This window comes from Spea bombifrons, chromosome 2 (assembly GCF_027358695.1).
Source record: "Spea bombifrons isolate aSpeBom1 chromosome 2, aSpeBom1.2.pri, whole genome shotgun sequence".
NCBI classification, from domain to species: domain Eukaryota; kingdom Metazoa; phylum Chordata; class Amphibia; order Anura; family Pelobatidae; genus Spea; species Spea bombifrons.
In genome coordinates this window covers 127,972,056-127,987,077 of record NC_071088.1, presented here as the reverse complement: position 1 = coordinate 127,987,077, position 15,022 = coordinate 127,972,056, and the positions used below count along the sequence as shown (strand labels likewise).

Below are 15,022 nucleotides of genomic sequence, written 5' to 3'. Positions count from 1 at the left end.
TGTCAAATGAATAAGCGTTCGTATTCTCCATATGGTTTCTGGCACCATTTCTAGTACTAAGCCTTTATCTTTTTTTGGTCGTCTTTTCCGGAACAAAACTCTTTTTAATACATTGTACGCTCATGAATGTGTTCACCAGTCTTGGCACCTCAGCAAGGCATATTAATTAGGGATTACATCACTGTAGATGTATTTGACCCAATTTGCATGTTTTAAGTTTAATATTAACTTTTTTCATATTTGTTTAGCGTGTAGATCTCTGAATTCCGGAAGGTAATACGGCGGAAATACATATAAATAAACAATGCCCATTCTTAATGAATCATAACCATTCCAGACCACTAGTGGGTAAAAATGTAATATTATTTTAATTTGTAGTATTTTCTCGTGTATTGTATTGAATTTGCAGTCACATGGCACAGTCTCATCCAGGCCAGTCATAGCACATTAAAGCGTATCATTTCACAATACTTAAAGCCCAATTTGAATTATTTCTTGTTTCTGTCATCCTGTGTCATGCTGGGATAATTAGATACTAAACCTTTATTTGCTTAAACGTTAAGCTTAATGATGAAGTGGGCATATATACCATTAGCCTCATTCAGACGTGGAACCTGCAGAACATACACATGAATGGGGAGAGAATACTTCATTGCTAGATATTCATTGCTAGGGACGTCGTCATTCCTGGGAACTCTCCGGGTTAGACCCGCAGATTGCTGGGTGAGCACTGCTCCTCTGGTTCTCCGGGTCAAGACCAGAATCCTCCGGGTCGCTGGGTCTTCACACGCCCCACTCCCCGCCCATTTTTTCCTTTAAATGGGGGTGTTTCCCGCTACCATCAGCGGGAACGCCCCTGACATCAACAGGAACTCCCCCGACATCAGTGGGAATACTGCCGACGTCAGCAGGAACTCCCATTAACATCAGTGGGACCGCCCACCGACGTCAGTGTGCAGTCCTTTCCGTGTCCCGCAAGGGAAGGCTCCAGATAGCCGGAGCCCAGAAGTTCCCAGGTATGGACGCTGTTAACCAGAGTCAAACTCAGTAGAGGGATTACCGTAATACAAGACAGACTTCGATTTCTGGTGTTGTATACCGTATGTAGAAAAGGCGCAGAAGGGAAACTATTCTGCTGATTGAGGCCGTCAGGACACTGCAAATGGATGTAGAGGCACAGCTCTCGCTGGATTATGTGGGGAAGGGGATCGGCATATGGGGTGTTTTAGTTATAAATATTCAGTCATAGCAACCAACATAAAGACTATTTCCAACATTTACTCAACAAAAGTCGCTATTTTCATCTTTGTGTAAAACCGGTATGGCTACTACGTTAACAGATCTGTATTTGGTGGGTTGTCTAAACTTGTGTGTGATGCAGGAAAAAATTGAATAAAATAGAATTTCTAGAGAACATATAATGCACAGGAATAACCAAAACTAGAGCGATGAGAATACGTAATTGTTGCATTATCGCCTTTAACCCAGGAAATTAATTTGTATATCTTAGTTGGCTGTGTTCTTGGATCCCATGTTCAGTTTAGTTTCTTTGCTTTCATGCCACAAATCAGGAGGTTATTCTCAACAACAATATCTTGAAACCTTCTATTGGACCTCCATGTAACGTTCCAAGAATGTAATTGTAAAGCATAGTTTTTGAACAATGTTATTCTTAAATACCGGTCTTTACGAGGGCCTGAAAAACTTTAGTACTATCCTCGGTTAATTCTAGTAGATCATCCCAAGAAGAACTCTTGCTCTTCTTTTTAGGAGACATTACTCTCAAGCGTGTCAACTCAACAGGAGTGGAAGCCGTGTGTCTATTATGTATAGCAAGTGTTTGGTTCATTCAAAACTATGTGTACATTAAATGTATTTATTGGGTATGTTCATTTCAATTTGAATATACTACTTTTTGTTTTGCTTCTGCTTCCAGTAAGGACATTTGTGACTCATTATTACTTTTGGGAAGAAAAAATAATAAGACGCTTACAGAGCAAATAATGATAAATTGCATTATAACCAATCACATATTTACTGCACAACGCTCCATTATAATCAGACACCCGAGGAACTAATGGGCATCTTACAGCTTACTAAGTAACATTTTGTTATATGATTGCGCAACGTGTGTAGTGAAGACACCACCTGCCTGCATTTTCTGTACAGAAGCAGATTAAAGTGAACAAGTCATTATTTCTGAGAAGGTATAGTTGCAGCGCAGTAAAAGTTACCCAGCCTACGCGTGTAATGCCGTTCATGGGCTTAATTCATGTGCTTTAAGAAAGTATTACCCCGCTGATCAGTTAATCTCTATATTAGTGGTGCATTGAGCATTATTTTTTAATCCAAAACTCCAAACTTTAACACATGTAACCCATAAAAGTTATGATTCCGATGTGATATTGGAACATTCAGGTCTCACTGTCTCCCTGTATTTACCAAGAGTATTTCAGGTAGACGTAGTTATCATATGTAGTTTACAGGTAAGCATCACGTGATGTGAAACGAGAAAGACTATCTGTACTTTTAAGAGTCGCTATTTGTGATTTAAAAAACAGCTCATAGTCATAATTTTGGGATATCCACTTGGCTGATGTACTTTCTCCTGTATGCATCAAAAGCACTTTTTGGAGACACAGAATTTGACATTTGGCCTTTGTAGTCTGCGTATTATTTCTGCTGTAAAGAATCTAATCTTAATCAGTCTTAACTTTACATTCAGGATAGCCCCGTGCCTATACCGTGCATGGTTTAATTCCGTCACAGTGTTAACCTCTACCACTTCTGCTTGGAGGCTTTACTTCTTATCTACCTTCTTCCCAGCATCTCCTCTGAATCAGATGGTGTATGCTTTTCAGGGTGTGCTTCCCTTTCTGTATTTTTTATATACATGTCAGATGAACACAGGACTTGTATGTATCAACACTTGGACGGTTATGCTGTAACAGGTTGCCTGTTGCTTGAATGATTCAGTTTACCAACTTGAATATAAGCTATGAAAGGCTAAACCCGGTAAGCTTCCGGTAAGATTTTGAGCCACACAATTCATAGATTTCACCTCAACCCACCATAACTTAGTAAATAAGACCCGCTGTCTTCCATTGAAAGGCAGGCAAGGTTAGTTTACGGAGGCCAGGATCTGAAGTATTACATGGAATGTACAAAGTGAGCTAAAGACTGGTTTTAATTTCACTATCAAGAACAGAAGAACTCAGTAGGGGGGAATTGCTGTAATGCGAGACAGGCACTGATTTCTGATACCGTGTGTCTCTGTATACCGTGTGTCTCTGTATACCGTGTGTCTCTGTATACCGTGTGTATCTGTATACCGTGTGTCTCTGTATACCGTGCGTCTCTGTATACCGTGTGCAGAAAAGGTGTGGAAGGGAAACTACTCTGCAGATTGAGGCAGTCAAAAGATGTAATGACACAGCTCGTGCTGTAATATGTGGGGAAGGGTTATCAGAATTTGGGGTGATTTAGTTTGTAAATATTCAGTCATAGCAACCAACATAAAGACCTCTACTAATGACTTAAAGGCAGGGCCGGCCCGACAATGGAGCCGAGTGGGGCAACTGCTTTTTATAAAGAGAGAGGGCGCCAAGTGGTTTTCACTTACCAAGTTGATAGTACCGGCTCGGCGCCCCTCTCGCTCCTCTGCGGCGAGTCTCCCTGTTCGTTCTCGGTGCCGGCTTGTAATGCTGAGGGAACAGGGAGACTCTCCGCAGGAGTGCTGAAAGGTAAGTACAAGGGGGGGGGGGATAGGGTAAATTATGGGGGGGAGCCGCAGGGACGGAGGGAGAGGAAGGGTAGATAATTGGGGGGGCGCGGTTTTAAACTTCGCCCCACAAATTGGATGAAAACGAAGCAAAAAGCTCAAAATTTCGCACACATTCACTTACTCTGTCACTCTCAGTCACTCTGTATTCCTCTCTCTCACTCTCATTCTCGTCCACTCTCTCATATTCTTTAAATGTTTCCCTACCTTCTCTGCCAACCACTTCTGCATCTTCTTCTTCATCTGCTATCTTCTCCTTTCTCTCTTTTCTTCTCTCACCTATATTTAATCTTTATTCTCCTATCTTTAATCTTGGTCCGAACCTCTGTGGACATAACGTGGGGGAAACTGTTTAAACAGTGGCACTTTCAGTGACGTCCTCTCCCTGAACGTCCGATCCGGGGAGACCACATAACTGCAAGCACCGCTATATTGCCCAGAGTTCAAGTGAGGGCAAAATAAATTGTTGTGGGGCCAGTTCTGTAACTGGGTTGGTGTAAAGCTCTATTTGAAGTATAAGGCACAGGCACTTTTTGTGACACCAGTTTGTCATAAAAAGTACATTTTATATTCTGAGAAAACGGTACATACGGTACAAACGGTACAAACGGTTACTTTAACCCCTTAATGACAAAGCCTGTACATGTATGGGCTCAAAATGCATTGTTTTCAATGGGTTTAGGGACCGCCCATTGTCCTTAAGGGGTTAATCTGGTAATATAAGATTAGGAAAATTGACAGAAGACAAATGTATCTTAATGTTGCAGGACACCAGAGATAGAGCTACAGCCAGCGTTACCACTAGAGACATGGACTCCATGTTACCTCAATTGAACCAGAAATCCACAGGGAGGTGAGCAGCATGAATGCCCTCACATTTTCAAGTTTAAAAAAAAGTTAAAAATAATAAAAAGCTGAGGGCAATTGAAATACTAAAGTAGGAGAAAGGAAAGAGACATTCTTGTGAAGGAAATAAATCTGAAGAGAAGACTGGCTCCTTAAAACGCTAGAGTAACTTTAACCTGGAAGCACATCAGCAAAAATGGATATAACAAAGTTCCTGTTAACGTCAACAACAAATTGTAAGGGTGGAAGAGGTAGAAGATATTTGGTTCTATAAGAAACTATGAATAGGTCACATAATACGGACACATAAAACATCTTAATTAAGCTCTGCCCTAACCTTGCCTCTACTCGTATTTTTAAAAAAGTACCTACATTTTTTTTTTCCCCGAAAAAGAAAATAATGGAAAAAAACAAAAGTCCACAAGAGGTCTTGCTCTAGTCCCAGTGTCGAGCGGCATGGACCAATTCTAGGCAACATCATCTCCCCTTCATAACTACCTTTATGTTCACAGCTAACACAGTTACATGCTGGGCAGCGTTATTGTAGACTTCACATCCACAGAGAGAGTAGGAAATAGGGAAATTGAGATTTTGGGGCAAATTGAGTTTACTTCAAAGAACGACCTCCAAAAGGAGAGGCATTTGAATTATTCAACCTACTTTAAAAAATGTTTTCCTTACACATAGACCTGAAACAACGAATCGTTGTCGACGATTTCCGTTATCGATTAATCGAGTGATGGATTCGTCGTTGGAGAGAGAGAGAGAGAGAGAGAGAGAGAGAGAGAGAGAGAGAGAGAGAGAGAGAGAGAGAGAGAGAGAGAGAGAGAGAGAGAGAGAGAGAGAGAGAGAGAGAGAGAGAGAGAGAGAGATTGCCGGGTGGGAAACTGATGGGGCAGAGTGTGGGTGGGTGCAGGGCATTTCATTAAATTATTAAATATTCCTTTTTTTTTATCCGATTAATCGATTAATCGAAAAAATAATCGGCCGATTAATCGATTATTAAAATAATCGTTAGTTGCAGCCCTACTTACACACATAGGAAAGGAAAATCCTTATGGCTGCAATTTACAGGAACTCATGACATGTAAAGCCTCGTGTGTGGAACGTTAGCATGATATATGAATGCGGATTCACATATATACTTTCTTCTTAGAACTGGAGTATAGATCGACGGCATCCTAATGTCATAACCAAATAATGTTCTGTGTCTTAAATGTAGACCTATGTTTTAACGTAACCTCTCATGTTACATTATTAATATAAATTGCAGAAATAAGACTTGTGTCAAACTATTTAAAATTGGAATCTCAAACCTAACCAGAGTTTGCCAACCAACATCAAGAATAAGAGCAGCATACATTTGGGGTTTATTCCTATATTTGCACTTAACATTGGTAATTACAAATTCCATATTTCCATACACGATGAGCTGAAACATGGGCAGTTTGTGTACTTATAATTATTGAATATAAATAATTTTCTGATTAATCATCAGATGGCGTTAGGCTGTGAGGAATCTGGTCTTAATTTTAACGGTTTTATTGTGCTCTTCCATGTAATTTAAATACGTCATGAGAGCTGCCTTGTTGCTGCACTTAAATGTGGAAATGTTCATTTATTTTTTGCCACATTCGTTTTCAGGCAATTCATTTTTCAAACCATTGGGTTTAGGCAAAATTTGGAGGGGGTGGTACCTGCCACCGTATGGACTTGTCTTTCACTTACAAGAGCAGCATCTCAAGGTTTCGAAAGGGATTCAGACTCAATTTTGCATTGCAGGACCCCCATCACAGCAACAGAAGACCACCCCAATGGATACACACATCCAGCAGCATGCTACGTGGCTGAATTTCTTTAAAAAAATGGAGCATTTTGATAAGCTGATCCCTCGGTTTATCTGGGGATACAGTTTAACAAGTTTGGCTGTATGTGTGTTTTGTCATAACGCATAACCTGTGCATAAAATCCTAAACACATACGTATTGGTGAAAAAAATGCAGGAAATCATTTCTACGGCTAAATACGGCAGTGATTGGGTGCCAAATGGCTCCATGAATAATGTCCAAATGCTCCTGATTAAATACTCTGAGTTGTCTGCTTTACAAAAGAATATACTTTTTTGCTATTTTTGGTTTATTTATTCACAGTTGGAATCACTTACTTAATGTCAAATTTCAATAGTTTTGAAACTGTAATGTTCACTATATAATATGTCAGGGGTGTCCAACCTGCGGCCCTCCAGCTGCTGCAGGACTACATCTCCCATAATGCTCCTTCAGCTAAGTGGCTGATAGAGGATTATGGGAGATGTAGTTCTGCAACAGCTGGAGGGCCGCAGGTTGGACAGCCCTGTAATATGTGCTGTATAACTATACCTGGGAACTCTCGGGGTTTCACGGAGTAGGTAAAGCGCCCCTTCTCTGGGGACCAATGTTGCAGCACATCCCACCCCACTTCCCCTTCCACAATGTTCTGTGTCTCCCGACGTCAGCGATGGGTTTTTACCCCAGAATATAACTCAATTGGTGCCCCCCTTTCTGTTAGGCTTTAGGGTAACCTTGGTTTGAGTGAGATAATAATCCATTGTATAAACCTAAAGAACCATACACTCCAGACATTCTAAATATAGTTTTTTTTCCAATTTGATTATTTCAGTCAGGCCCATTTTGTTCCACCTTAATCAAAAGACGTTAAAGGTTTCCTCAAAGATTATCCAGACGAGGTACCGCATACCAAACACCCCTAAAAGGGTTAATGTGTAACTTTGCTTTCCAGATGTGGCATGAGAAGAATTTCTACAATCGTTAAAAGTATTTTCTTTTTTACCGCAACATGGGAAACTGTGCTCCTTTATAGTACATCGAATCCATTACTTCATATCATAGAATACACATAGAATATTTATTATCAGTGCCTGAAGGAAACATATAAAGTTAGCAGCGGTTTCTTGCAAGTACAAAAATACACATCTTTTAATTATAGTATCATATAATAACAGCAATTACATCAGGACATATTATACAAACTCATGAAACCTTTGAGATTTTGACTTTAAATATATTATAATATAAGACACATAACACTTCTTAAACATGGCTTAGTAGTACACAAAATAACACATAAATATATTACAAAGGAATAGTCTCCTCTTGGCGTTGAAAGGTTTAATTGCACAAACAAAGACTGCCCGACTTAAAATTCAGACATATTACCTCATTCATTATATTCAGTGTTTTTGGGTATAGTCACAACAGAATGAATGGTATCGGAACATTAATGTACTTGCAGAAGAACGGTATTTATAAACATGAATGACAAAGGGTTCTTGCAAGAAATAAAACCTTAATACGGTTCAGACAACCATCATTTAAGCCTCGTTTGCCCACTGATCTGTAGCTGAAAGAGTTAAGACTGTAAAACCCTTTGACAAAGCCAAGGGTATGCACGCAACAGGTTCAGATTAAATAAATCAGGCTGCTTTGCACACACAAGTTATTAGCTTGGAATATATGTCCAGCAAACATTTTAGGGTCCATCAGACTATCCACGCATGTAATAAGCGAGCTTCCATTCAACGAAAGTGTTTGCCTCTCACAGTACTGCTGCGTTGACACCACATCACACGTACGATTCCTCCGCAAAAAACCTTTGGTCTATGTCTTCAAACTTGGGGTCACTGCAGCGTTTTGTGTGCCATTCTCTGCTGTGGGCTATCTCTGTATTGGAGTCTTGCGTGGTTTTAATATGCTTACTCACGTCCGGCTGAAAAAACAAATCTGCTGTGGTCGTATTAAGCTTTGGAGACACGCAAAAGTTTTTCTCCAAATCACACTTGGAAACATTTATGTCCGTGTCTACGTTAGAAGGCAAAATCTTATTTTTCTTAAAAGTAGCGACTCGTATTCCGATGTCTCGGCTAGCTGTGGTTTTTATCATGTTGTCTCTCAGGTGGTCACTTTTACTTTCATGGTTCTGGATAGTGTGTTCACTTGAACACTTAAGGGTGGAACTTAGCATCTGACATTCTTCTACATTAGAAGAGTTTGTTGATTTTCGCCTGTTTGTCTGACCAAAGAATGCAATGTTCTGACCAAGAAAAAACATTTGAGGGAAGATCTTTTCTTGGTTTTGTGAAGATATGTCAATATTTATGGACACAGGGGACGGTAAGAGAAATGAACTACATTCTACATTTTCCCCATTACCATTCATGTCCACATTCTTGTCTATCATTAGGTGTCTTACAGAAATGTTCCTGCTATGGACATCTTCAGTACTGTAAGGAGAGGAACTCAGATGTATCTCCTCTCTACAGTCTTTCGGTTTTTGTAACATATTGGCTTCATAGTCTACTTTTGTCACAGTTACTGGATCCTGGAGCAAGGAACATTCAGAAATGGTGCACGGATGTTGTTCACTGGTTGATGTTTTGTTGTGATCATCCTGTGTTGTGTTTTCTATTTTTCTTGACCAGTTTTCCCCAGTAGATATGCTGGTTTTTAGCCAAGTACTTTGTTGAACCCCAACTGAACACTTTTGGCATGGGCTTTCAACCTTTTGCTTGTTATTGTAATCTAAACTAAAACCTGAAAAAGAGTTTACATTTGTGAAGTCTGGAGTTAGTTCTTTCTGCTTTCTGTGTGTCCTCATGTTGCACTCCAAAGGAGAAGTAACTTCATTTGACGCTAATACTGAATAATCAGAAAACTGTGAAAAAGCACTGTCCAAAGAACTCAAAGAAGATCCAGATGGAGATGTCCCAGGAGAAGATAAGCTTGAAAAGCTGGCCTGAGAGCAAATGTTTAGTCTTAGTACTGGGGGTTTTAAAAGTCGATCTAGAGAATTCTGTTTGTCACCTGTCTGCTTTTTACTGATGCCTTTTGTCACATCAATCCCCAATGTCAAACTACGGTCAATAAGCTTTTGACCTTCCACTTGTAGGCAACGATGCTGCTTTAAGTAGTCATCTGCTGACTGTGAGAGAAGAGCATCACAGCTTGTATTATGGCTGGGATTCTCATGGGGAGACTCGTTAAGTCGACTGAACCTAGAGGCGAGAATTCCTATGGCTGGTTCCGAGCTTCTTCTGTGTCGCATTGAGTCTTTCAGAGCATCTGACAGTGTTGTTGAGGAGTATCCAGAAGTATTGGAACAAGTGGATTCATTTTCAGATTGCTCGTGTGACATATGTTTGTGATGTAAAACCGTAGATACCCTTATGGGATGCAATGCCACGGTGTGTTCGGTTGGAGTGTCTTCAACATCTGGCTGGTCAAGATCACAGTCACTCAAAGTCAAGACAGAATCTCGACTTCTATTATCGTGACTGAGTTTCTTGGTTAAATCACCGAATGTAGAGTCGCCATCATCATTTAGTTCATTCTCCAGGCTATCATAGGAAGAATCGATGTGTTTAAAAGAACAAACATCTAAAATAAAAGAAAATGTTGCATATCAGATTTTTTGGTTTTTTGATAACAATTTGAGTAAAAACACTTAGTGGTTTATTAATGTGAGAAACTGCCCTGGGCATGTCCCTGTGTAGGACTTGACTCCTAGACCTAATAAGAAATTCAAATAATCTAGGCCACTCTCCTGGGGAGTAGCATTTACTAAAGCACCAGCACACACATCTTCCTTCTCAGATCCTAGAACTGTATTATATCAGCCAAGGGAAGAAAATTAGCAAACTTGGTAAAGGTGATAGCTTTACTGGCTAATAGAATTGTGATAATCTTTACCATTTACCATTTTTAATATATTAATATATTTAATGATGGCATCTTCTTCATGGTTTAAAATGAAAGATCTCGAATTCAGAAAACCAACTTTTTACCCAAGATCACTATGGGCCATCTTTGTCAAATCTGTGTGTTGGAAGGGTTGAGCTGGCCCAGCATTGTTTAATTTAGTGAGGTCACTTTATAGACTAATTAAATATATGCATTATACATGTTGATCCCAGCACAAGCTCATTTAGTTTGGTCCACCATAAAATAAATTGAAATCACTGAAATTAAACTGCAAATGGTAAAGAGTTGTAGCAGCTGACTGATATCACTGCCTTTGCCCCAAAGAGCACAATTCCTTGGGTTTATGGAACCAACCTAGAAATTCACTTGCCAAAGACTGAGATTGCTAGGTGCAATCAAATTCACTGTACTCCCTGGCCAAGGTAATCAGAAATAAATGATTGGGCATTCTGCAGTATAGTGTATGGATGTTGTTAGTACCTGAGCTGTCTTCTCTGTTATCGTCTTTGTCTGACAAGCTGGAATAGAGCAATGAAATGTCATCTCCAAATATAGGGCTGCCGTTTTCTATGAGGAATTGTACCAATACTGAAACCTGAAAACCAAATACAAAAACTTACTTTGGTTATGAATGAAATGACATTGGGCTGGTAAGTTGGGCTGGTAATCTAAGAAGGGCATATTGCAAAGAGAGCCCTCTCTAATTGTAACGGTTTGTCTCTCTCACTCTCGGAGTATGAATATGTAAAAAATGTACGGAAATTGTTGGCCCTATGTAAATAAGTAATACCAACAAGTATTAAATAGAAAAACAATTATTTTGCAATTAAACAAAACAGATGCTGTTCCATGCAAGCTGAAAAGATTATTCCTCCTCATTTGTTCATTTAATTCTCCCCTGTGGTTCTCAGAGCGTTTGTAAATATAGGGTGAGCAGAAGGATGAAGGCGTAAGAAACATACTGGTACATATACCACCCTACATAAGGTCAAGATAAGTTAGTTATGCTAACAGGTGAGAAGTTGAAGGTTCCACTTAACACAAGTGAGCAAGTTATAGTCCTTGATGCCCATTGTTTACAGGGGTGCAGCTACATCCAGGTTCCTAAGTCTCAACGTGCCAGCACCCATTTTACTACATTAGTATGGGCCTCCCCAAACCGACAAGGAAAGAGCGACATGACAGCTGACCTAGCTGCAAAGGGCAAGCAAACAGTTACCCTGCTGGAGATGAAGGACAATATTGTTTTCAGTTGGGTTGATGGGAGGGACTTTCCATCCTGGTTCTTTTAAGGACAGGGTGACTTCCCATCTGCCCCCATTTTTGTAAGGATTATTTATGCATTCATGTATTTCTCTTGTGTGTTATATGCTTTTTTGTAGTAAAGGCTATGTTGACTCTGCCCTGGCCAAGACCGAATATCATTGATACTGGAAGCTGTGCCTGGGGAGCACAGGTAATGGCGCCTGCTGGGCTATCAATATTGGTTAATCAATAGTGGTGAGAACCACTTGCTGAGCTTATTCGTTTGTGCTGTGACCAGTACTCTTACCTTGTGTCTACTGTTTGAGGTTGTTGATCTGAGTCTCGATCTTTAGGTCCAAACAGTCAAGTTGGAGCAAGGAGATCTGTGGCCCCATCAACACAAATTATTTATACTGGTCCCTCACCAACCTAGGGTCTTGGCTATAGGCATTTAATATTGGAATACAAGAGGTCATTGACAGGACTAGATGTTGAGCTGCCTAAACATCCGGTGATTATGGTTGCGTATATTTTCGCAGATGAATGGGAGCCAATTTGATCTTAAACTACTTAAACTCATCTATTTAAAGCTGTCAAGACTCAGGTGTGTATCACAGTCACATATATTTAAACCCAATATTTTATTATGTCCAAATATATAGACTCCCGATAGACCAAAAGGGTTTTAAAATACAAATAACAAACCAAATAAAAATCACCAAGTGATCACATATAAAAATAACAGCTACTTAGTTTTTAACTAGATCATAGTAGATTTTACCTTTCGTGTGAACTCTCCCTCTGCTTCTGGACTTGCAGGGCTGGGCGACCAGAGGAGGCTTGGAGCGATACACACTGCCAGATTGAACGCCGTCATTTGGTTGGTCTCGGAATGCTGTTCAATACAGTTTAAGACACCAAACAAGTAGCGTAGCAATATTACGTTAACTTGAGGGAGCTTCTCCAACAACCTGCAGTTCCAGAGAAAAGCAATTAGTTTGTTCTAAGAGGTCAGTGTTTCTCCGCCACATCTAGTATTTTTGATGTCAAGGCAGGGGAGCGACATTTATTCATGCCATTTCTTACCCAGCCAGCTCCTACCTATTCCCTACTCATCCCCCCTTTAATATGCTAAACCCATGCCCTGATCACTGCCACAGGCTAGTTCATACTGCAAATAGTGAGTTTATTCGCTAAGCAGTAAATTAATGCCGAAAGAAGGATTTAATCTTTCGGTATTAATCACGCATTAAAGGTCAGGCCTGGACTAGCCATTTTGCAAACCAGACAAATGCCCCGTGGGCTTGTGCCCTATAGCGCACCTTTATTGACGTTCATGCGGCAGATCCCATCCCATAGCGTGTAGTGCGAGGGGGATACACACATGCGTCTTATTTTATTGGCCTTTAAGATTCAAATGGTCCCTGATGACTTAAGGCCCAGTCTGTCCCCCAGTATAATACAGTGAGATTAAATGTTTCATTTCACCTCAACCCATGCCCAACTCACTGTTGAGTGAATATGCCCAGAGATCCCTGTGCATTGACATCCCTCAACAACATGGATATCTTGATGAATTAAAAGAAGCATCAAGACAGGAACGGTCCGCAGTGAAAAGCTCTATAGACAAGTATGCCAAAACAGCACATGAACTAATGCGGACGTTCATACAAACATACAGAATAGATACACCGTAATAATTATTTTGGTTCAACCTCGTGTTCTGCTGTGCTAATCTTTCTGCTTACAACATGTGCTTTCAGCTGCCACAAGCAGTAGATGATACCCGAATATTGCCAAGGTCATTATAATTACAATTAAAGTAAACAAACAAAAAAGTTAACCAACTGGATATAAAAAGAGGACTTAAAAACTGTACTTAGGACCTAAAAAATGCACAGAAATATACCTTTATAGCATCATTTGTATATGTAAATAACCGTTAAAGAGATGGATCTTAATCATTGCTGCGAGAACACTGTGTACCCATGGAATGGAATTCTAGTCATGCATTTCAAGCTATATTTCTCTCTACGTGACATTCAGATGGAGTGGGTACGTGCGCAATGTAACATAAACCACGGTGTGGGCAAAATGCTTACTTTTTAATGGCTTTTATTTTCTCTTGTTCGTTTCCTTGATCCATAACAGAAACCCACTTGTCATAAAGTCTGGAGGAAAAAATACTTCCTGGAATGTTACGTAGAAAATCCTTTGTGAGGAAAGAAAAATTTATGGATGTTAAAGTCTACAATTACAAAGACTGGCAGATATTTTCATGGGCAACAAACACCAGGGCATGCAAGGTACAAAAAATAATAAAAAGGCTCCCAGAGGAAGATGGAATGCTAAGCACTTCCTATAAAAACCCAGTCTCCACAGCCATGTAAAGAGAATCTTTTTAGCTTTGTTAACCAAAGCCACTTATTTTAAAGTGCCTATACACTAAAATATTACCCTAAGATATTATATACATACATACACATATACACTGTGTATTACATGGTATTAGAATGGTATCTCAACTTCCTGTTTTATAAAAGTTGCTGATTGTAGTTGATTGGTCCAGACAGCCACATTAAGGGTGGGGCAGGAAGTCGATTAGATACCATCGATTTTGTGACAGATCTCAGTTCCTGTGATATGAAATTTGGAAACTTTTTACATAAGGGTTTGTCATGTGAAAATTCGAATTAATATATATTTTTTTGCCAAATAAACAGGAAGATAATACCGTATAGTGCACGTTTATTCCCATTAAAGTAATTAAATAGTCTGTCATGCATACAAGATCCATACATTCTTCTAGTGTTAAAATCTAATATTTCATGTGTTGGTAATAACTTGAAAAAAGCCAACACTGAAGAGAATAAAAATGTTTCAGCTTAATAACATTCTACTTAATAATGTAATGGCATTACATTGTAGAAGAAGGAGAGATCCGTTTTGTAGATCCTATAGTGAGCCAATATGCATAATAGCAAGGAGAATTCCTCCAGGAAAATACTGAATTATATATTTTATTATATGTAATGACTAAAATTAAGCAGATGTACCCTTACTTCCAGGAGCTACATCCAGGAATTTGTTTAATGAGACAGTAAGGCCTATGATTGCCTATAGATGTATTTTGGTCGGGCATGAATATTTCACCAAGCTATATTGCTATGCATATATACAATAACAACATGTAGCCTCCATGATTTCAGGTTAAAACTGAAACACATTTTCAGTAAATCCAAACCATTCTACTGACATAAATATGTCCACAGTACTGAAGTCGACAAGATGAAACGTGGCACTTTGAGGTTACTTCCAGTCCAGATTTAAGGTTGAAGAGTTCTGTGCCCAACAAGGCATTAGCTATAATTCCAGCTCAACTTTAGCTATGCTT

The 15,022-nt window shown here is 39.5% G+C and overlaps 1 protein-coding gene across 1 annotated transcript in view; it reads right to left on the bottom strand.

The window, feature by feature from the left end:
- Positions 1 to 8,010: 8,010 nt before the first annotated feature.
- Positions 8,011 to 15,022, bottom strand: part of ARHGAP20 (Rho GTPase activating protein 20) — a 49,345-nt gene continuing 42,333 nt past the window's right edge. Inside the window, exons 12-15 of the mRNA XM_053456450.1 lie at positions 13,731 to 13,840; positions 12,410 to 12,599; positions 10,864 to 10,978; positions 8,011 to 10,059 (exon numbers count right to left, since the gene is read on the bottom strand). Coding sequence (XP_053312425.1) covers positions 8,249 to 10,059; positions 10,864 to 10,978; positions 12,410 to 12,599; positions 13,731 to 13,840 — 2,226 coding nt within the window. The 3' untranslated portion in view covers positions 8,011 to 8,248. The remainder of the gene's footprint in view (positions 10,060 to 10,863; positions 10,979 to 12,409; positions 12,600 to 13,730; positions 13,841 to 15,022) is intronic.